We start from the raw sequence: 24,619 nt of genomic DNA, 5'->3' as shown, positions 1-24,619 counted from the left end.
GACTCTTACCACAATGTCCCTTTTTAGCTCTAAAGAATTTGCATTTGTTTGTTTTACCAAGTTAATTTAATCACATGCAGGTTAGTCTAAAGACACACACACAAAATCATGCACTGTATAGCTGTATGCAGTGTATGCAGTGTATAGCCAATTTCTATTAGTGAAATTGTTAACACACAGGTTCTATATGAGGCAAACAAATACATTTTGCTGCTTTACTATGAACATTCACATTCACATTCTACCCAGTTAGCTGTGACTAAGGCCACATCCACACTAATACATTTTCATTTGAAACATCCAGACTAGAATGGCATTTTCCTTAACAGAAATCAATAAAATGCCTTTGTAAAATGTCATGCAAGCGTTTTAGTTTGACTGAAATCTTAACAGTTTGAAGTCGCACTAACAAACCTAGATAATGCGATTGTAACACGTCTTCATCCAGTATGTACAGTATACACGTTAATCTGACCATTACTGGCCTTGGCGTTGTACTCATGATCCGAAAGACGAGGAGGTGACTTGCAACGTGTATTACCGGCACTTCCTCAGCTGACGAACTTTCTTCAAATATTCGAATACACATTTTGTCATGTATACTTAAGGAGACAGATGGTGACTTTAGCTCGACTACACAAAAAACTGTTGAAGATCAATTATAACTGCAAATGTATCTGTATAAGGAGGAGAAGGATCACATGTAGATAAATATAACTGTTCGTCAAACAATTCTTATGTAAAAAGTTACACATTCAGTGCGACTATTTACATAAGAATGGTTCTACGAATGATTTACATAGAAATTTGTTCTGCTCATGTTTCATGAATGAGGCCCATAGTGTCTACAAATCTTTTTTTAAAACATATTTAACCTTTTTTTTTCTGACATTTACATTTTTGGCCACATCTTTTATTGACATTGAAGAGAGGATAAGAGATGAACAGGACTATAAAAATGATGCAAGCCAGACTCGAACTAATTGTCCATATTATCACCACAGCTCAATGTGTGGAAGCATATGTCCTACTGCTAGGCCATGGCTCCAATCAAAGTAACAGTTTATGTGGTCCTCATGATTCACTCTTACAAAGCAGTTCTCAATAGTGATTTAAGATGAAAAGGATCTTGTAGAGTGCTCATCAAAGATATTTTTATTCCACTTTTAAACTGTGCAGAATGTGAGAGAATGTAACATTGTCTACTTGAATTAAATTATGTGTCCATATATTCCATGAATATTGTGCACGAGCTGGAGTGAAAGGCTTTCTTCCTCCCTCTCTCTCTATCTGTCACTTTCTATTGTGTGTCTGACGTCAATACGAGCCTTTCATCTGCAGTGCCATTAATCAGCTCGCTGCAGTCCTCTCCTCTCTTCCTTTCCTCGCTCCCTCTCTTTCATTTTCATTGTGTGTTTGTCTCCATGTTTCACTGCTCACTTTCATTCTGCACATTCTTGACTCTTTCTTTTTCCCATTTATTCCTCTTTCTCCTTCTTTTATTGGCTATGTTTGGAATGGAATACTTGTGTACGGTTTACTGCATACTACACAGTATATACTATACACTGCCTACTATTTTGTAGTATGCATAGATGAATGCTTCAAACTGTAGTAAGCTACACTGTTGCATTTGACCCTATTGCATTGTTTTATTCCACAATTGGTGCCCAGTTATCATCATAAATATGGTTATCTTACATTTTCTGTCTTTTAGCAGTCTGTGAAATAATGATAAGAATGAAAGCAATGTTAAAAATTGTGGTTGATATTACTCCCAATTCATTCATAACAAATAGAAGGTCGAATGCATTGCACAGCATTTATTTTGTTTGATTTGTACACTGCACATTTTGGCAAATTCAGTATCATCCAGGGAATTCCATGCATACAAAAACTGCACACATTAAAGGATCCCCATGGTCATGGAAAACTAAAATCTCAGGCAATTTAAAAATTGTGATTTCCAGACCTGGAAAAGTAATAGAAATGAAGTTTTGTTTTATTTTTTTAAATGAAATAAAAATAAAAATTCTGTCTATATTTTCTCACCCTGATGACAAATCATTAAAAAAAGCATTTAAATTAATTATGGCGGCTACATCGATAACATAATACCTCATTGGCTCTCATCGCGTCTCGGGATCCAAGCGTAAATAACATAACAGCCATATTTTATTTTAGCTCTTTATTTTTCATTTGATTTATGAGTAACAAATTAAATTTAATTTCTTTTATAACACAGATTGTGCATGAGTCGTATTGATAACTTTTATTGTGGTTTTATTATGTTTTTTTTTCCGAGCTTTTCCGAAGTCACGATTCACTTACATTATGGAAAATAAACCCTCTGAAGTCTTTTCTAAAATTCACCTTTTGTGTTTCGCGGAAGAAAGAAAGTCATACGAGTTTGGAGTTACATTAGGGTAAATAAAAAATGACTAATAATGAGAATTTTCTTTTTTTGATGTGCCATTCCTTTAAGAAACGGAAAAGTCTTCTTCGTTTCTGTAGTGAATATACATTTTTCTAGCTATACCCTCGGCTCCCGCTGGAGCAGTTTGACTATTCCAATATGCTTGTATTGGACCATTATCTGTTATCATTACTCATGCATGTATAGGGGTTTCTGTGGGCATGTTTGCCTTCAGCAGCTGTCTACAAGAGCCTGATCCAGTATATTTGTAGGATGCGTGTGCCGATTTCATTATAGCTCCCCCTATAGGTCTATCACAAGGAGACCTGCAGATGTCTGGTTCCCCCCTTTTTAAATGTGTTTGCACATTGCACATGTATGCCTTTCCTTGCTCTGTATTAATTTCTCCCATCAGGTGTCACAGGTCTTTCTACTGCCCTATAAAGCGTATGTACAGATATTCTCCACACTTTCTTGCAGAGAAGCTTGTAGGCTTTCTTAGGCCTCCATTTACCACTCCATTTGCAGATGTCCAAGGACGTACAGTTTCATGTACAAGTGTGTCTGTGGAAGTCCCCATTGCTACCTTCACAGGTGACTCATGGCACAGTCACCTCTTTTCTTTACTCCCTTTAGAATACACAAGCATTCAAATCCATTTCTCATTAAAGCATCCTTTAGTCGTCCATCTTTATCCCATCACTTTTGTTGAGGTAACATTTACTATCTCCATTTTCCACACAGGAACTCGGGCCATGACAGCACAACAACTTTCCCTAAATGGACATCCAATAAACAAGCTTTTCGTCAGATCAGAGAACAGTTGACAGGCAGAGTCTGGTATGGGAACCGATGTGCAGCAATCCGGAAATAACCAAGATTGAGGACAAATGCAGTCACACGAGTATAAACACTCTCCCGTTCGAATGCAGTGTGGACCCCCCACCTCGGGGCCTCTCATTCAAATAGCAACATAAGCCCTTGCGAACAAAGGCCATTTTGGCTATTTTCAATTTACCTACCTGAATTCAATTTACTTCTTGCCTTAAAAAGAACCCAAATAAAATCTCTAAACGACCCTGACAACTTACGACAACCAGGCTGTTTTAGGTCACCTGACTGGATTTCCATAAATCCGGCATCATAGTTAACCTCTTTAGTCACTTTTTTATATACGGGTAGCAACTACAATCAAAAGGTTCACCCTAGCAACAAATTGATCCTCTCGTCGAATGCTGGGTGGCCCGTGTTCAAGGTTTCAACCCATTCATATCGCATAGCAGGGGCTCTCCCGTTTGGATGCAGTGCGAGCGTCTGCGCATTGGTCATGGGCTCTCCCGTCCAAATTGCAGTGTGAGCTATCCCGTTCAAATGCAATGCACATTCGAATCGCAGTATGGGCTCTCCCGTTCGAACGCAACACAGGCTCTCCCTTTTGGATCGCAGTGTGGGCTCTCCAGTTCGAATGCAGTGTGAGTTCCATGTTATTTCCATCATAAGCTCTTCTGTTCGAATCACAGTGTGGGATCTCCCGTCCGATTGCAGTGTGAGCCTACGTTTGGATGCAGTGTGGGGCGTGGTACATTTTACTGCCCTTGCTCTTGTACATCACGCTTAGTAATCGGCCCAGCAGCACCATAATTATGGGCAGGCAAACTCGTGAACTGCAGAAATAGTTAGGGTAGTATAGCCATTACCAAATAACCTTTGTCTATACTTCTCCCTCTCTTTCTTTCCCTCACATACTCACACATTCTCTGTTTCCCCCTCTCTTGTTTTCAACACCCCTCTCCCTCTTTCTTTCCCCTTAACACCCCTTGGAAGGTCACTGTAAGTGGGATGATAATTCCAGACAGCCACTCACATGCACTCCTCATCTCCCTTTATCTTCATCTAATACTGTAGATAGCTGGTGGTTCATTTACCTTTCTTCACTTGTTTAAACATGCAGGAGTCTGCTGTGAAGTATATTCGGGTGGTTTCAGTTGAGCTAATCATGTCCTCTCTGTGTCTGTGCCTTGCAGTTTCATGAACGTTATCTGCCTCATCAAATTAAACATATCCATATGACTCCATTGGTTAAATCCATATCTTCAGAAGCGATATGATAGGTGTGGGTGAGAAACAGGTCAGTAATTAAGTCCTTAAATCCTTTTTTTTTCTTTTTATACCATAAATTCTCCTTCTTGCCCAGTAGGTGGTGATATGCACAAAGAATGTGAAAGTAAAGGTGGAGATTTATAGGAAAAAAAAAGGACATAAATATTTATTTGTTTGTCACCCACACACACAGCCTGACACAAATTGTTTTTAACAAAATGAGGGTGAGTAAATGATGAAAGAATTTATTTTTGGGTCTATCCCTTTAAATATCTGATGATTTTTGCACTTTATATTTTTCTACTGCTGGTTTGTGCCTCTATCTACCACTGCATTGCATTTCATTGCCAATCTGCCTGTTTGGATGGTTTTTTTTTTGCATAGTATGTTTGTGTGTGAGAGCTGACTATGTGTGTGTGGATTTATTGTAGACTGTGCTGGAGGGAGTTGGGAATGACAGCATTTCCATAACAAAGACCAGAAAGATTGGTTTAGAGTCCAGAGAATCCTGCTATTGCTATTCTACACCTATAGAGTGTGCAGTTTTTTTTTTTTTTTTTTTTTTAACCCTAAAACAGGCAACGTACACCACAAGATACATACTCTTCAGTTTCTTATAGGGGGTATGAGAAAGAGTTTCTCACCCAATCTTATCATTTATCATTTTTGGGTCTGTTTTGAGTATGTGGGTCACATGATTTGGTTCAAATTTTCTGTAATCGTTAAGTCAGCCTGACCTAAAAACAACATGGCCGCCCATAGTGCAGGACATGCTGACATTAGCTGTGTCTCATTTCAAAGGCTGCTAGGACGCGTCCTTTGAAGGCTGCAGTATACCGAGCATCCTCCTTTAAACAAGCCTTGTTTAAATGAGATGGCTTTTGTAGGACAAATGGAAACAGAACTTATCATGGTTGCTATGACAGCACGCCACTCTTTAACAAGCATGAGCGCTTTGAGTGAGAAGGGAACAAAGTCCCATTGGAGCATGAGGTAAATTGAGGAGTATTGAGAAAATTGTCTTCAGATGCAGAAGAAGAAAATTAAGTCATATGTTGTTCATGCTTTTATTCAGCACATTTTGAAGTGTGTGTATCCCCTGAGATACGTTGAAAAAAGGTTAAGCCACAATATTACACATACATATTTATTACACTTACACATGTCATACATGCAACCTTAAAGCTAAACTTTTCTGTTTTGTTACACACAGTGCTGGGTAGTAACTGATCACATGTAATCTGGATTATGTACTCAGATTACAAAAATAAAGTACTTGTAATTGGATTAAATACAATTTTAAAATATTCATAATCGGACTTCAGTTACTATTTTATGGAATACATGATTACATATTAAGAAGGTAATGGCAGTAAATTGTTAATAATTTATTGATCACCCTAATCATTCTCTTTATTTCAATCTTTTGTATTTTTTATTCTAAATCAGCATACCACTGATACACCTAGCAACGCCATTGCTGTTTATTTTATGGTCATTCATTTTATAATCATTTTTTGTTTATTTTATGATTTTATGAACAATACATTTTTGTAATGTTTCTATTTTTTTATGCATGTAAAATTAACTTGATGTCTCAGTGTTTTGAATTATAAACTTTTGCTGTTAGATTTCATGTTTATTGTATGTTCATTCATGTAATGTTTAATACACTTTTTAAAAATGTCATGAGGAGCACTTTTTGTGGGGCTCTTTTTGTTTGTAATAAAGAATGGAATACATTTTCTTTCTTATTGTACTTTTTTGTTAAAATTATACAAGGTTATCCTACTTAAATGCATGTGACATCAAATAAAATAGAATTAGGTTGGAAGTAATCCAAAAGTAATCAGATTAGATTACCAAAAAATGTAATCTACAAGATTACGTTACTGATTGCATTTTTTTTGTCATAGAATATGTAATAAGTATCTGATTACAATTCACAAGTAATCTGCCCAGCACTGGTTACACACACACACACACTCACACACTCTCTCTCTCACACACACATGCATGATATGTTTTAAAATAAGAGGGGAAGTATTGATGAAATATTGATGACTTTGACTTTGTACCTTAATAGGGCAATGTATCCTGGGAGATACAACGTCCTGGTTACTTTCGTAACCTCCGTTCCCTGATGGAGGGAGCGAGATGTTGTGTAGATGTAGTGACACTAGGGGTCACCCTTGGGAGCCCCAAACACCTCTGCTTTTTGAAAAAAGGTCAATGGGAATTGGCGAGTGGAATTTGCTTGCCACTCCCCTAGACATATGGGTATAAAAGGAGCTGGAATGCAACCACTCATTCAGGTTTTGTGCTGAGGAGCCGAGACAAGGTCCCGGCCATTTCAGTGGGTTGTTCAGTGTTGTGGCATGAGGGACACAACATCTCGTTCCCTCCATCAGAGAACGGAGGTTCCAAAAGTAACCAGGACGTTCCCTGTCTGTCACTCACTCGACGTTGTTTCGATGTAGTGACACTAGGGGTCCCTATACAAAATGCCACAACTAGCTGAACTGTGTTACGTGGACTGGCGGTGCGAGACGAGCAGACCACTGTGTGCCTCATAGCCAGTGCACCAGGCCGTCACGTAACCTCCCCCAATGCTCTTAAGAGCATCGAACAGTCCTTCGGGAACAAGTCGACTGCCTAAAAAATAGGGACAGGCTATCCCAGCCATGGCCTCTTTTCCTCTTTTTTTCTCCCCAAAAGAGTGGAATTTGTTAACCGACTGGGGGCCATAAGTGTCTGCGTCGGGGGGTGTCCCTCCCAAGGAGAAGACACTGTGGAGACCACACCCCGCCCAAAAAGAGGGGGGGGGGGAGTATTTTGAGTGGAATGCGTCACATGGTCTTATCGAGTCTTGTCGGAAGTTTTAGTCATGTGGAGAGGTCCCATGGTAGGTCCTACCTGAAGGTGGAGGAGTTTCTACAGAGCATGGTGACCAGGGTCAGAGGGGCCTCTGCCCAAGGAAGACGCAGTTTGCCACCAGGGAAACGATTTTGTGGAAGATATCACATGGGGTCGCCTTCGGGGAACCAGCACATGTGGAGCACCTACCTCAGTACAGGGGCTCATTAGCGCATGTACTGTGCCAGTCAGCAAGTTCCTCCATAAAGTAAACTGCCAGAGGGCTAAGGAGGAAAGTCATCCAGGGATCACAGCTTGTGAACACGACTGGGAGTCAAGAGCGCACGTCTTCACCTCAAGGGAGGGGAAAGGCACTATGTGCAAGCGGTACACCCGGCCAGTTGTCCCGGAACTTACCTGCTCGTGCCTGACAATACACGGGATGAGACCAGCTCAACCCGGAGATTGTATAACCTCGCAAAAGTGTTGGGTGTTGCCCAGCCCGCTGCTCTGCAGATGTCTGCCAAAGAGGCGCCACTGGCCAGGGCCCAGGAGGCCGCCACACTCCTGGTGGAGTGGGCTTGTAACTCCGTCCTGAGCCTATAATGCCATTGCGATGGTGTCAATGACCCAGTGGGCGATCCTCTGTTTGGAGACAGCGCTTCTTTTCCGCTGTCCACCAAAACAGACAAAGAGCTGCTCGGAGCTTCTAAGGCTCTGTGTTTGATCCAAATAGATGCGTAAAGCTCGCACCGGACACAGCAACGCCAAAGCTGGGTCTGCCTCCTCCTGTGGGAGTGCTTGCAGGTTCACCACCTGATCCCTAAAAGGGGTCGTGGGAACCTTGGGCACATAGCCCAGTCAGGGTCTCAGGATCACGTGAGAGTAACCCGGACCGAACTCCAGGCACGATTTGCTGACAGAGAACGCCTGCAGTTCCCCGACCCTTTTGATGGAAGTGAGCGCAGTCAGGAAGGCAGTCTTCAAAGAGAGTTCCTTAAGCTCAGCTGACTCCAAGGGCTCAAAGGGAGCTCCCTGTAGACCCCGAAGGACTACAGAGAGGTCCCTCCTAGTGCCTCTCAGGAACCTGATGATCAAGTCGTGCTTCCCCAAATACTTACCATCTACTGCATCGTGATGAGCCGAAATAGCAGCTACATACACCTTCAGGGTGGAGGGGGACAGCTGCCCCTGCAGCCTCTCCTGCAGGAAGGAAAGCACCGATCCGACTGCGCATCTCTGGGGGTCTTCGCATCGGGAAGAACACCACTTAGTGAACAGACGCCACTTCAAGGCATACGGGCGCCTTGTAGAGGGAGCCCTAGCCTGAGTGATTGTGTCTACCACCGCTGGTGGTAGGCCACTTAGGTCTTCCGCGTCCCGTCCAGGGTCAGACATGGAGATTCCAGAGGTCTGGTTGCGGGTGCCAGATGTTGTCCCGTCCCTGAGAAAGAAGGTCCTTCCTCAGGGGAATTCGCCGGGGGGGGAGCTGTCGTGAGGAGCGTGAGATCCGAGAACCACGTCTGGGTGGGCCAGTAGGGTGCTACTAGGATGATCTGCTCCTCATCCTCCCTGACCATGCACAGGGTCTGTGCAAGTAGGCTCACTGGGGGAAACGCATATTTGCATAGTCCAGGGGGCCAGCTGTGTGCCAGCGCATCTATACCGAGGAGTGCCTCGGTCAGGGCGTACCAAAGTGGGCAGTGGGAGGATTCCTGGGAAGCAAACAGGTCTACCTGTGCTCGACCGAATCGACTCCAAATCAGCTAGACCACCTGAGGTTGGAGTCTCCACTCTCCCCTGAGGGTAACCTGACGTGACAGCGCATCCATTACGGTGTTGAGGTCACCCGGGATGTGAGTGGCTCGTAGCGACTTGAGGCACTGCTGACCCCAGAGGAGGAGACGGCGGACGAGTTGTAACATGCAATGGGAGCGTAGACCACCTTGGCGGTTGATGTGCACTACCGTCACTGTGTTGTCCGTCCGGACCAACACGTATTTGCCCTGGATCAACTGCCGAAACCTCCGCAGGGCGAGCAGTACTGCCAACAACTCTAGGCAGTTGATGTGCCAACGCAGCCGCGGGCCAGTCCAGGAGCCGGCGGCTGCGTGCCCGTTGCATACGGCGCACCAGCCCATCTTGGAGGCGTCTGTTGTAACTACGACATGCCTGGAGACCTGCTCTAGGGGAACCCCTGCCCATAGAAATGCAAGGTCAGTCCAAGGGCTGAAGTGGCGGCGACAGATCGACGTGATGGTCACACAATGTGTCCCGTGGCGCCATGCCCATCTCGGGACTCGAGTCTGAAGCCAGTGCTGAAGCGGTCTCATATGCATCAACCCGAGTGGTGTGGCCGCCGCTGAGGATGCCATATGCCCCAGGAGCCACTGAAAAAGTTTCAGTGGAACCACTGTTCTCTGTCTGAATGCCTTAAGACAGTTCAGCACCGACTGTGCACGCTCGTTTGTGAGGCGCGCTGTCATCGAGACTGAGTCCAACTCCAAACCCAGAAAAGAGATGCTCTGAACCGGAGAGAGCTTGCAACTCACAGCAACTCTCGAGAGTGAGCTAGGATTAGCCAGTCTTCGAGATAGTTGAGGATGCGGATGCCCACTTCCCTTAGAGGGGCAAGGGCTGCCTCTGCGACCTTTGTGAAGACGCGAGGGGACAAGGACAGGCCGAAGGGGAGAGCCTGGTACGCCTGGCCTTCGAAGGCAAACCGCAGGAGGGGTCTGTGTCGAGGTAAGACCGAGATGTGGAAGTACGCGTCCTTCAGGTCTACCGCCACGAACCAATCTTGATGCCGGACGCTCGCTAGAATGCGTTTTTGCATCAACATCTTGAACGGGAGTCTGTGCAAAGCCCGGTTCAGTACTCGCAGGTCCAGGATTGGTAGCAATCCACCACCTTTCTTCTGTACGATGAAGTAAGGGCTGCAGAACCCTTTCTTCATCTTGGCTGGAGGGACAGGCTCTATCGCACCCTTGCACAGAAGGGTAGCGATCTCCACACGCAAGGTAGCGGCGTTCTCGCCCTTCACCTCGGTGAAACGAACGCTGCTGAACCTGGCGGGCACCTGGCGAACTGAATCGTGTAGCCGAGTCGGACGGTCCGGGTCAGCCATTGCGACGGGTTGAAAAGAGCGAGCCACACGCCTAAACTCCGGGCAAGGGGGACCAAGGGAATGATCACGTCGAACGTACCGGCGGGTGGGGCCTCACGGTGGGGCGGAGCTCGAGGTGCCACATCGAGGGGATTCGAGCCCCGTGGCCATGCTGAGTCCAGGGACATAGAAGCACTTACCTGGCTCCTGCCGCCCAGCATAAGATTGGCCGAGGAGGGGGAGGAGGAGTCTTGTCCCCGTAGTTCACCGGACCCAATCCCGTGTGGGCATGTTTGTGCCACAGCTGGGCGCACAGGGGCGGGGGGGCCACTGCTGGAGCGCCATACCTGCAAAGATGGGATGGTGGATGGTATTCGTGACGACGGCCATGCGCACCGGACATGTGACCCAGGGAACAAGAAAACCGCTCTTGTTTAATTTTTGGGTACCGCAGCCTCTTGGACATGCGGTGAAACTAAATGAAAATGAAACAAAAGATTCCCCTCCCGGTCCTCCACCAGAGGATGGAGTGGTATGCTCACCAGCTCTAGAGAAGTGGATCTCCTTGCCCCTGGGTCGCCCGTCTCAGGGGCGCTTCGAAGCCTTCCTCGGGTTCTTAGCGGCCGGCCGTGAGACGGGTGGCATCTGCTTCCTGCGCTGGGCTCCATGCCGGGGCCAGCTGCAGTGGAGCTGGTGTTGTTATTGCAGGAGGACGCCCTTGGTGACGAGCAGACGGGGTGCAGGGTCTTGAGCCCGCTCTCCAATGCTGCGCTCGATAACTCGTCTTCTTCCCGGGCTCCGAACGAGAGGTCGAACTCGCCCTGAGACGAGCCGGCGATCTTGTCCGAGTGCCCGACTGGGGCAAGCGAGCATGCTGGGGAATGGGAGGTCCGTGGGGGATACCCGGCGGAGGTGGTCCCACTGAGGTCCCCAAATCGCCCCCAGTGCTAACCGGCACAGCCTCATACCCGTAGGTAGAAGGACCGAGGCGGGGAGCCGCTGGAGTGGCTTGCTTTCTTATGAATGCAAGCCATGACCGCAACGTTGCCATGGTCATGTTCTCGCAATGAGGACAAGACCCATCCACGAACGATGTCTTCCACGTAAGAGATAACGACCACAACCAGGAATAACATACAAACGGAGAGGCATCTTTAAAAAGACGTTCCATGTGTGCCGCTCTTTTAGAAAGAAAATATACTCTTTTTAGAATATACATTTTTAGTTGTTCTGCCGAAGCGCCCATGGGCGTTATCTGCACTCCACGGGTGCAGAGGGGGAGAAGCCGCTGAAATACGCCGTAGAATCCAGCAGATGAGGTGAACGAACTTCGCGGATGAATTCAGCTTCAATGAATAGAACCGCTTGGCTCCGAAGAGAAAATCTGAATGAGTGGTTGCATACCAGCTCCTTTTATACCCGTATGTCCGGGGGAGTGGCATGCAAATTCCACTCGCCAATTCTCATTGGCCTTTTTTCAAAAAAGCAGAGGTGTTTGGGGCTCCCAAGAGTGACCCCTAGTGTCACTACATCGACACAACGTCGAGTGAGTGACAGATAGGGAACTAAATGCAAATGGCTTGCTGATCAAAACTGATGAGTTAATTCTCAGTTAAATTGTCATACTCTTCACAACTTCTAAACATTCTTTCATCGTGAGCCATCACATGCAAAATGTCCTGTTCAATGATCAAAATCTGTCAGACATAGGGCTACATGTGTATTCCGTAAATATCTATGACATGGAGTGTTTGTGATGTCTGCTAAATCTCTGGCCTGACCAACAAGAGCGACAGGATGTCCACCAAGAAGATGGGAACTTGTAGTGTTACGTACTGTGAGGAGGTACAATTTATTGTTTTTTACAGAACTACCGCAGGTTTTTTCATTGTCGTGATGTGTGTAACAATGGACATGTAAATGTGAGTTTTCTGTTTACATGTAACACATTGCTACAAAAATACATTTACTGTATACATACAAATGTGCATATCCTTTTTCTGTGTACTACAGTATTGTACATTATTGACGTTTCCCAGTACACTTTTACCTACTGTTGAAATCGGTATCTAAAATGCTCAGTGTGATACACAATAGCATTCAGCTAGACAAAACTGACATTATAGTATAGTACAGTAAGCAGTCAGTGTCAACAAAAAAAAGTAGAACAAAAATGAAATTTGTATATAACAAATATTTCCAGGGTTGTCTGCCACGGTGATAAAACATCTAAACATTTTGACCAGTACGGCTCACATGTTGACAATAAAATGTTTTATTTTGGTGGCATTGGCCAATTTACTGACACAACAATTAGGTTTTGAAGCATGAATTAAATGTTTTGGGTGAGTTGCTACATTTTGCAGACATGCAATAGAGTTGTGATGTCCCATAAAACAGTTGGGACAGTTGCACTTTAAAATTCAGAGTAAAATAGTTAAGACTATTTCAAAAAATGAGCCAAAGCAATTGAGAAAAATTTAAAATGTCTTTTGTGAGGAAATCAACTGTTCATGGCATGTAGCATTTTGAATGACGCAATTGAATCAGAAACCTGATTCAGAATACCTGTTAATCTAAAACTATTGACTAGTCATTGATTACATGTGTGAAATTCCATATATTGGAAGTTGATTGCAAAATATCCAAAAATATACAAATATGTATGTTGTTTGAGAGTGTAGGCAGACTGACTTGATTACATCAAGTGCAATGGTTTATGGGAGTGGGTGATCATTGTTGAGCTCTTTTTGTTGATTTTCATGATTTCCATTTCCATGGTAATAGTGACTTCTCTGATTGTTGAATCTCGCCTAAGGATCGTGGCTAGTGCAGTAATTCAACGGGAATTTTGCAAAGGTTATGTGTGTAATTTTTCTGTTAAAATACTTTAATGTAAGTTAGTCATTCTTAGAAAAAGTGTAACTACTATGGCTTTTTGGCACTTTCAAAACATCAGTCTGTTGAGCGGCCTGTCCAGCCTGACACAGCAACATTGATGTGAGTTTGGGCCAAGATTATCTGTTTGTCTGACCAATGACCAAGTGTTCGGGAAACCTGGTTGAAAACAGGTTTGAAATTATACACTTCAACTTTAAAAAAATGAGTCACACAGACATATGGCTCCTACAGAAGCATACAGTATACCAACCTTAGAGCTCACGATAGGCCTGTCTCAAAAAATGTATGCAATATCCATACAAATATATTTTTCTATGGATAAAATTATACTGTATATTATTAAATTGTAAAATACTTTGAGAAACCTACTGTTGCCCTAAATAGAAAACTAATGAAGGATATGTAGAATGTAGTATTTGCCAATCCATCTAATGATGTGTGTTTGTGTGTGTTACTAATGATGTGTTCCCATCGCTGTCTTCGCCTCCTAATTAAAATGTCCCAAAGCATCTCAGGAAATATTACTCTGTTCAAGCCTTGTCATCCTGAAGGATCCTCATGCCATTTGCACAGTCACTATCAGCTAGCCCAATTGGTGTATATATACCTGGAGCTTCATATCTATCCATTATTGTCAAGCCTTCTTAGATGAGCAGCTTCCATCTGGGCTGTTTTGCACCAGGTGTTGTGTAGTGAGGCCATATCCCCTCTCAAGGTTGCCTTGGTGCCAGCGTCATTTAGGCTGCTTTTTTATTGACTCGCTTTGATAAAACTTCAGTGCTTCCATCGAGACAGGACAATGTAACATACTCTCACAGTTCATTTCTATCAGTGCTCTCAGAGTGCTGGAAAGGTAAACACGATCTTCTGGGGATGCAGTGCAGACAATGTGATAGCATGGGCCATTTAGGATGGCCACTGACCTTTCTGTTTGTCCCTCTAGTACTGAGTGCTCACTGTGTCTGTTTTTGTCCACATTCTCTCTATGTTTTTCCATTCTGATGCTGTTTTATATTCCTTTATTAGAAAACGGATAGTTCCAATCCTGGAAACTGATTGATCAATACATCATTCCAGCCCTGCTACTGTATAATTGACATAATTCTATGGTCAAATATTTTTGTTTAATGACTCTACTCGAGTGTTGTCCAAGGCTGCCGATTTTCTTTGTAGCTATTCTATCTCGCATCACTCGGTGGTCTTTTTCTTCTCACATTATAATTTTTTAAAAATGCAAATCAATATTTTATGTCCATTTATTTATTTATTTTTTTGGTAAGTAGCCTTGCATTATGCAGAATAATATACAGTCAGCTGGTCTTTATAGCAAAATAAACCCCTTTTACAGTTATAGTAATAGTAATTTGTGACTAAGCACAAGAGTTTTGTACACTAATGAAAATTTGTCTCATGCAGTTTGTTTTACAAACAGTATTAACGTCAAACTGAAGTGTGACATGCTTCAGAAACTGAAGTGCAACCTGTATTAGAAACATAAATAGCCTCCTAAATTAGAAAATCTTTTTGTTACATGCTGAATGATGTCATGTAATTGTCTGAGATATTAATAATATGTCCGTCATGCCTGGATACATAGATATAGACATCTCTCTTTCTCTCTCTTGCATGCCTTCTTTTTTAAGACCTCTCTTTTCCATTCCCTCATTAGTTATGTCCATGATGCTTATAAATCTGCAGTGCTGAGTCACTCTCCTGTCCTGCTTTGTAAACCACTCAACCCAACAAAAGCTTTTTTTAGCCCAATCAGAGAGATTAAAGAATTGATTGACAAAAATAAGAGTTAAAAAGACATAGAGAACTGTTTCTGTATTTCTGTGGGATTTATTTTTATCCCCACAGTAAAGCTAATAGATAGATAGATAGAGAGATAGAGAGAGACAGATAGATACACATAGAGAGAGACGTAACGAAGCTGTGTGTGTGTGTGTGGTTGAGAGCTGCTGCTGAAAAGCAGAGCGACTGCGTGGTCAGTGAGCTGAAAAGCCACTAGGGTGTGTGATGCTGAAAAGCAATTTGTGAATGGGAAGACATTGAAAAGTGTAAAAATAAATGTCTTCCGTGATCTGTCCACCCGGCTCCCGCTTCCTCCTTGGTAGGGAAGGCAGAGATCTGCCACACTGGTGCCGAAACCCGGGACTTGGAGGAAGATGCGCCGTCAGAGAGCCCTTGCCGCTGACGGAGGATCACGGCACCGAGGGAGTGGTCAATTCAGTGGCGCGGGTCCAGTGCCATCGCCCGACGTCGCTGAGGACTGCTGTACAACTGGCTGAGGACCGCCTGGTGGCGTGATCGGGGACCAGCGTGTTTTTTTCTCTCTCTTTTTCTTTTCTCTCTATCCTCTCTCTCTCTCCTGATCACTCCCGCTCTCTCTGTCTCTCTCCCTTCTCCCTCCCCTCGTCCTGCTCATGTTCCCAGGAGGCGGGGAAGACCATCCGGCAGCGGGACAGCCAGAAGGGCAACATCTCCCCTCCAGAAAGGGATGACTCCCCAGCCTGAATCGGGCGATGGGGGTATGTGACGAGGAGGGCGTGGCTGGGCCGTAAAGGATGGATGCCTGGTGCTGAGTTACCCCAATCAGCCGAGAGAGGATAAAGAGGAGCCGGAGTTGCCAGTGAGAGAGAGAGAGAGAGATGCATGCAGCCATCTAGCATGTGCATTCTGTGTTGGGCCGGGAAGGCCAACAGTGTGAGCGTCACACAGAGCTGTATCTGTGTCTGCTGGCGAGTGTGTGATGGAAAGCACTTTTATGTTGTGTCCTTGTGAATTATCTCAAATTAAATGTCTTCCATGAACTGTCCATGGAAATGCTACTTCCATCTTGTTTCCAGTAAAAATATCTCAAAATAATCTTAAAACAATAATAAAAATATCAAAATAAAATAATCAAAATAATCTTAAAACAAGATATATTTACTTGACAAGCAAAATGGCATAAGATATTAAGTCTTGTTTTCAGAAAATCTGACACAATTTAGTAAACTTAAAACAAGAAAAACATCTGCCAATGGGGTAAGAAAAATAAACTTGTTCTCCCTTTGAATTATGTCTATTTTTCTTACCCCATTGTCAAATAGTTTTTTCTTGTTTTACAGTTTTTCTCGATCGATTTTACACATTTCACAAGCTCAAGTCACTGTTCTCAAAACAATTAAAACTGCAATCTGAACACTTTGTAATTGTCCTAAACAAACTGTACATTTTCCTTGATTTCACTATGTAACACAATTTTTTTTCCTGGGTAGTACGTGTTATTTCCTAATTGCTTATGCCTCAAAAGTATAGAAAATGGCTATTATTCTCCACAAACTTTGCCTTTGTGACCAGGACAGTGATATTTTGAAATTTACCTATTTCCAATGAAAAAATGGGAATCTTTTCGTTCATATAAAGTCAGACAAAAACAACATATGAATCCAAATTAACATGTATTTATACTAAAGTAATAAAAAATGACTACAAAAGATTTAGAAGTGAGTAGTTTTTCGAGATTTACGATTATACTGTAAATCACTTTCACGAATCAGCCCCCAAATGTACTCATCATACTTCCAGGAGTCAAGCAAGGTCTTGATGCTGTTGTAATCCTCTTTGAGGTGCACCGAGTGAGCCAGGGGAAGAGACGGGTACTTGTTACCATTATGGAGCAGCACGGCTTTGAGGCTCCTGGATGAGCTGTCTCATCCAGGAGGCGTCAATCATTCTTGTTACAAGCGATTCCGATTGTCTCGAACAGATTGGTGACATTGTGGCAGAAGCAGAGCCCATCTTGACGGGTGAAAAAGCTGGAAAAAGGTTGGTGACGCTTCCTCTGATCTGCGACTTGCACACTTTCATCCAACAAGTTCCACTGCTTGAGCTTAGATGTCAAAAGCTCGACATTGTCTTTTTGGTTGGGGTAGTATGGGTTTCTCTCCTCAGCTCCACCTCTGAAATTGTCATCTGGATCTACAATGTCTTCCTCGCTCTCTGACTTGCTGCTCTCTTCTAAAGACGGCTGCTCTCTCTCCGGAGGAGTGGGTACGGTGAGCTCATGGTAGTGTGGCACCGGGGCATGATAGCAGGTGCATTCTTGCCAGTCCGACGTTTGGAAGGGTCCACCATGCAGAAGTAGCAGTTGCTTGAGTGGTCAGTGGGTTCCCGCAAAACTTCATGGCTCTCTTTTCCCCTCTGTACCATCCTACAAAAATACATTTATTTCACCCATGACTAATGTGTAAGAGATTCTCGCAACATTTTTCATATATGATATATTTTTTCAATAACACTGAAAATTGTAAAACATTTTAAAATTAAAAACTTTTACAATTTAAAAAATTAAAAATTTTTATAACATAAAATTCTGAGCAACAAATGTCCATCTTACCTTCCAGAGTCTCTTTGCAGTGCTCGCAGGTGAAATGAGGTGCCCAGGGTTTGCCTTGATCCCCGACAAGCATGCCGAAATATGTCTTGTAGGCCTCACACATGCTTCCACGGAGTACTTTTTCGCTCTTGTCTTGATAAATTGGCCGCAGACATAGCAAAATGTGTCTGCCGGATGCTTGCAGCCTCTTGATGCCATCTCAGAAAAATGCAGATATGTATCCACTTAGGCAGCTGGAACTAAACTGAGCTGGTGGGCTTAAGGACCCTGTATTTATACTACTATTTATATTACTGGAAAGTTCTAGAAGTTACTCCAAGTTTACTCAGCACTGAATCTATCTGGAATGTTTTGGAAAATAGGTAAATTTCAAAATATCACTGTCCTGGTCACAAAAGCAAAGTTTGTGGGGAATAATAGCCATTTTCTATACTTTTAAGGCATAAGCGATTAGGAAATAACACTTACTACCCAGGCCAAAAAAAAAAAAAAAAAAAAAAAAGAAAGAATTTGTTACACTGTGTTTTCATCATTTTCTCAAAACACAACCCACACATTTCTCTGATCCAAGGTTTATGCTTTCAAAGCAGTTAACACAGACAGCTAAATTAAAGTCATATTCACAAATGCACGTCAGGTTGTCAAATCCCTTTATATGGATATCTGCTCTGTTAGTAATGCTCACAGCAAAAGAAATGCAATTAAAATGCAACCAAATTTTTCACACAACTATCATGTCTTTGCTATGTATAAAATGGGTCAAATATGAAAATTCAATAAGGAAGAAGAAGAGGAAGAACAAGACAAAGAATAGGTGCAAACTGAGGTAGAGTTGGTGAAGAAAGAGGAAATAGGAGGAAGAAATTATGAGGAAACGGTAAGGTTTTCTCAACTCTTTAAGGGGTGATCATTGAAAGAGTTGAGGAAAGCAGAGAGAAAGAGGACAGCAGGGTGGAAGAGTAGAGTAAAGAAAACACAGAAGAGGCTCAAAAGATCTGAGAGTCCCTCTAATAGATCATATTATGAATCACAGTCTCTCTGCGACACACAAAGATTTCGACCTAATGTGAGCAGATCTACAGTGATTTCAATCTCAACAAAAAAGAAGAGGGAGAAATAGCATTGGTTTGCATGCCAAAATCAATGTCCACAATTACTGTACCATCTGTGCTTACTGTATTGTCTTACGTAGGTCTGTGCAAGACTGTTTTTTTTGTTTTGTTTTTACAGTAAATTCCCTCATCCTCTTTCCAGAGGAAAAGCAGTACAAAACTAGGAATAAAACTAGGAGAAATTTTACAAAAACATATGGAAAAAAATGCCTTTACTTTGGATTTTTATGATAAACGTATTATTTCAATGGTAGAGTTGTGTGTCTATCACTGAAAATGCTATGAATTCAATAGAAAAACACATCTATGATTTTGATGTTAGTATTTAGTTTTAATTAATGCATTATCAGAAAAGAATACAGTGCTTCATTATGCAGTGAAATTGAATTGTTCTGCAAAATTAAATGTCTGTTTCATCAGCTGTGTAAATTGTTTTGAGAGCATTAATTATAGTTAATAAATAAAATTGATAAGATAAATGTGTAAAATCGATCGAGAAAAACTGTAAACATAAACCTCACTAAATTTAGTTATACTTTTCTGAAAACAAGAAATGTTTAGATATTATTACTGGAAAACAAGACAAAAATTCTAATTAAAAACAAATTGGAGAAAAAATACAGAAGATTTTCATACACCTTATACATAATACATAATATACACAATACACAGTATACACACACATGTATACTGTATGTATACTGTACATTGTATACTGTTCAATAGTGGCATATTTGGTACTTTGCACTTTTAAATTTCTGTACAAAGTTGAATCTTGATTGCATAATAGGGCTACGAGAGAGCAAGAAGACAGACTTGTGAGGGAGAGGGGAACCAGAGATAGTGTATAAATAAAAAAAATGCAGCTCTGGCGTGTGCAAGTGCAAGCGAGCGTTCATAAGAGAGGCAGTGATGTCATCACAGAGAGTAAGAGATTGGGGGGAGGCTCATTCTTCGCTCGCTGCCTGCCCGCCTGCTCTTTCAGAACTACCGAGAACACGCACACTGACACACACACTGTATCAGAGTTAAGGCAAGCTCTTAAGATCGAACACCAGCTCATCAAAACACAGAGTGAGACATTCCGAAGCACTCCACACACACACACACACGCACACACTCAGGAGCCGGTTGTCTCTTAACACTGAGTGAAACCAGCATGCCCTCCAGGAGTGTGGACTGTAGTATTTCCACCCTCATCGCCTGTGCGGTGGATGTAGAGGTGTTCACCAATCAAAAGGTCAAGGTAGGGCAGGAACTTTCAACCTAACTCGCATGTTTGTTTGGAGTATGTACGGCTACAGTTTTGTATAGCTGATTTAGGGAGACTTAGTGTTACAGTGTTATTCATCATTCTGAAGTACAAATAAAAAAGGTTTACAATGTTTTTACAACATTTGTGTGAGGAGAAACTATAACAGACTAGCATACTGGTAATATGTGTGATTTCCAACCAGGGGGTACTGACTTAATTGGATTTCATTTCACTGTTAGGTCTTTCTCGAAAAAGTTACAACAGTATATGATTGCCCCAGGACTGTTAAACTAGTGAAAGACAAGATCAGATCAGGTGTCTCATAAGTGGTAGAAGCTACGTCTGTTGTTTTACTCACAATATTGATTTTTGTTTAAAGGTGAATCATTGTAATAATGACCACCTTAATAAAATGTAAGATAATGCTGAATGGTATCCAGTGTTCTTTAAAATGAACACATTTCTGGTTTGGAGTTGATGGAGGGGTACTTGATGTACATAAGTCAACAAAGGGTAGGAAACACTTATATAACAGCCTAGCAAGCTTCATTATGGGTCATTCAGAACAAAGAAGCACACAGCAGTGAAGTATGTACTTTAGTATACTATAAGTACTTTTTTGTCTGGCATATGTGCTCTCAACAGGATTTAACACAGATGTGAATTTTTACAGTACACTTGCTGTTTCTCCATTTATCTCAGAATTAGAATTTGAGTTGTAATATTATATCTCTTATAATATAATTTCAAATTCATTACATTTTCTGTCTAATGATCTTGTCGGTACCTCATTTTTGCACTCAGTCGTAGATTGTGATTTTTTTGGAGGAGGTTTGCTTTGAGTCATATTATTGTTGTGACATCTCTTTTATTGATGCCACACACCATTAATTTAAAAAAAAACTTTATCTTCAGTGCGTCACTCCCCTGCCGACTGACCACCTTTCCACATCACTCACCCTGTCAGACCCCTGCAGTCATTATTGATTATCTATCCTTTATGTGGATGGCTTTTTAATTTAAGTCATAATGGTTCATTGCATCCTTTGTAACTGCTCTGGAATCAGAAAAATATTTTCTCCTTGTTTTTTTACTAGTGACATGAAGGTATTTAGGGCTGTTAGAGGACTACTCTATACCGTACTTGCATGTGTAGTAAATATTTAATAGACCTGCATGGTGACCAGAATCAAATCTGGGAGAGGGGGGGTTAGAGGGATCTTTGATGTATCTTGTGTGTCCTGACAGCATAGTACTGTGATGAGAATATTAATGTAGTGTCTCTTTTCTGAGAATGGAAGGAATGTCAGGAGCCAAGGAGTATTTTTTTTAAAGATGACTATCAGTGTTCCATCTTTCCAGAAATAGATAGGAATTTTTTGGCTTACATAATGGAAGCATAATGTTGCTGTAGCTCAGCTGGAATGGTGCTAGCAACGCCAAGGTCATGGGTTTAATTCCTAGGGAACACACATACTAATATAATGTACAATATACCTGGAATGCACTGTACAGTAAGTCGCTTTGAATACAAGCATATATATATATATATATATATATATATATATATATATATATACAACCCCAATTCTGAAAAAGTTGAGACAGTATGAAAAATGCTAATAAAAACAAAAAGGAGTGATTTGTAAATTATCTTCACCCTTTGCTATATTGAAAGCAGTAAAACTACACATTATATGATGTTTTACCTTGTGAATTTAATTGTTTTTTGAACATTTACAGTAATTTCAAATCAGATGATTGCAACACACTCCGGGCAATTTAAGACTAATAACAATTTGACGAGTTGAAATAACAAGGCGATGCGAAACAGGAGATGTTAAACAGGTGAGGCAATCGTGTCATAGTATATAACAGCCTAGTCCTTCAAAAGCAAGGATCATTCAAAACTTGTCAATTTGCCAACAGATGCTTCAGCAAATAATCCAGCACTTTGAGAACAACGTTCCCCAAAGACAAATTGGAAGGATTTGGGGCATTTCACCCACTACAGTGCACAATATAGTTAAAAGATTCAAGCAATTTGGTCAAATCTCGGTGTGTAAAGGGCAAGACGAAAACCATTTCTGAATGCGAGGGATCTCTGATCCCTCAGACGCCACTGTCTTAAAAAACATCATTCATCTGTAATGGATATCATGAACATGGGCTTGGGATAACTTTAGTAAACCTTTGTTAGTCAACGCCACTCATCGCTGCATCCACAAATGCAAGTTAAGACTTTACTATGCAAAGCTGAAGCCCTACATCAACACTGTCCAGAAGAGCTGCCGACTTTTCCTGGCTCGGTGTCATCTTAGATGGAAAGTAGAACAGTGGAACTGTGTTTTTTGGACTGAAGAGTCCACATTTCAAAAACAAAGCCATCGTGTTCTCCGTGCCAAAGGGGAAAAGGGCCATCCAATCTGTTATTAGTGTCAGGTCCAAAAGCTAGTGTCTGTATGGGCCAGGGGTGTGTCAGTGCCCATGGCATGGGTAACTCGCATATCTGTGAGGACACCATGAATGCAGACAGATATGTACAAATCTTGGAGCAACATATACTGCCATGCAGCACCATCTTTTCCAGGGACGTCCCTGCATTTTCCAGCAGGACAACTTCAAACCACATACTGCCCGGATTTCAAGTGCATGGTTGTGTAAGCAGAGAGTGTGGGTGCTAGACTGGCCTGTCTGCAGTCCTGAACATCTCCATTTGAGAATGTGTGGCGCATTATGAAGCACATTAGATGGCAACGAAGACCCTGTACAATTGTGCAGCTAAAGACCTACATAATGGATGATTGTGGGAAAGTTTCACTTTCTAAACTTAACAAATTTGTGTCTTCAGTGCCCAAATGCTTAATACATGTTATTAGAAGAAATGGTGATGGTAAACACTCGACTGTCCCGACTTTTTTGGAGCATGTTGCAATCATCTTACTGGATTTCAATTACTGGACATTTTCAAAAAACAATGAAATTAACAAGGAAAAACATCATATAATGTGTAGTTGTAGTGCTTTAAATACAGCAAAGGGTGAATATGATTTATAAATCACTCCTTTTTGTTTTTATTAGCCTTTTTCATACTGTCCCAACTTTTTTGAAATTGGGGTTGTATATGTACACTACCGGTCAAAAGTTTTGAAACATTTGACTGAAATGATTCCCATGATCTTAAAAATCTTTTGATCTGAAGGCATATGCTTAAATGTTTGAAATTAGTTTTGTAGACAAAAATATAATTGTGCCACCATATAAATTTATTTCATTATAAACTAAAATGCAATAATAAAAAAAAAAAAAAAGTTTTTGAAATTGATGATTTGGACCAAATAATAAAGAAAAGCAGCCAATAAGTGCCCAACATATAGATGGGAACTCCTTCAATACTGTTTAAAAAGCATCCCAGGGTGATACCTCAAGAAGTTGGTTGAGAAAATGTCAAGAGTACATGTCTGCAAATTCTAGGCAAAGGGTGACTACTTTGAAGATGCTAAAATATAACACAGTTTTGATTTATTTTGGATTTTGTTTAGTCACAACATAATTCCCATAGTTCCATATATTTTATTCCATAGTTTTGATGGCTTTACTATTATTCTAAAATGTGAAGAAAAAAAATTATAATAAAGAATAAGTGTTTCAAAACTGTGTGTATATATATATATATATATATATATATATATATACTGTATATACAGTAGTATATACATTCACTGGCCACTTTATTAGGTACACCTGAACATCTACTTATTCATGCGATTATCTAATCAGCCAATCATGTGGCAGCAGTGTAATGTATAAAATCATGCAGATATGGGTTAGGAGCTTGGTTTTTTATCTCAGTGATTTAGACCGTGGCATGATTGTTGGTGCCAGACGGCTGGTTTGAGTATTTCTGTAACTGCAGATCTCCTGGGATTTTCACGCACAACAATCTCTAGAGTATAAAACATCCAGTGAGCGGCAGTTCTGTGGGCGAAAACGGCTTGTTAATGACAGAGGTCAGAGGAGAATAGCCAGACTGGTCCAAGCTGACAGGAAGGTGACAGTAACCCAAATAACCACACATTACAACAGTTCTATGCAGAAAAGCATTTCTGAACATACAACATGTCGAACATTGAAGTGGATGGGCTACAGCAGTAGAAGACCCCTCCGGGTACCACTCGAACCAGTCTGGCCATTTTCCATTGAGCTCTCTCATCAACAAGGCGTTTTCGTCCACAGAACTGCCGCTCACTGGTTGTTTTTTGTTTTTCGCACCTTTCTTTACACACTCTGAAGACTGTTGCACATGCAAATCCCAGGAGATCAGCAGTTACAGAAATACTCAAACCAGCCCGTCTGGCACCAACAATCATGCCACGTTCTAAATCACTGAGATCACATTTTTTCCCCATTCTGATGGTTGATGTGAACAATAACTAAAGCTCCTGACCCATATCTGCATGACACGATTAGCTTATTAGATAATCGCATG

General features: G+C 41.8%; 1 protein-coding gene across 2 annotated transcripts in view; it reads left to right on the top strand.

Annotated features, from left to right (window-relative positions):
- Positions 1–24,619, top strand: part of LOC127410058 (calcipressin-2-like) — a 91,347-nt gene that overhangs the window by 37,749 nt on the left and 28,979 nt on the right. The window contains exon 1 of one of the 2 annotated variants that reach the window (XM_051645082.1): positions 19,843–20,121. The exons of the other annotated variant lie outside the window; for it this stretch is intronic. Coding sequence (XP_051501042.1) covers positions 20,035–20,121 — 87 coding nt within the window. The 5' untranslated portion in view covers positions 19,843–20,034. Of the gene's footprint in view, positions 1–19,842; positions 20,122–24,619 lie in introns of those variants that run through there. 2 annotated transcript variants of the gene reach the window in all.

Source organism: Myxocyprinus asiaticus, chromosome 19, assembly GCF_019703515.2.
Source record: "Myxocyprinus asiaticus isolate MX2 ecotype Aquarium Trade chromosome 19, UBuf_Myxa_2, whole genome shotgun sequence".
NCBI lineage: Eukaryota > Metazoa > Chordata > Actinopteri > Cypriniformes > Catostomidae > Myxocyprinus > Myxocyprinus asiaticus.
This window is presented reverse-complemented; position numbering and strand designations above follow the sequence as displayed.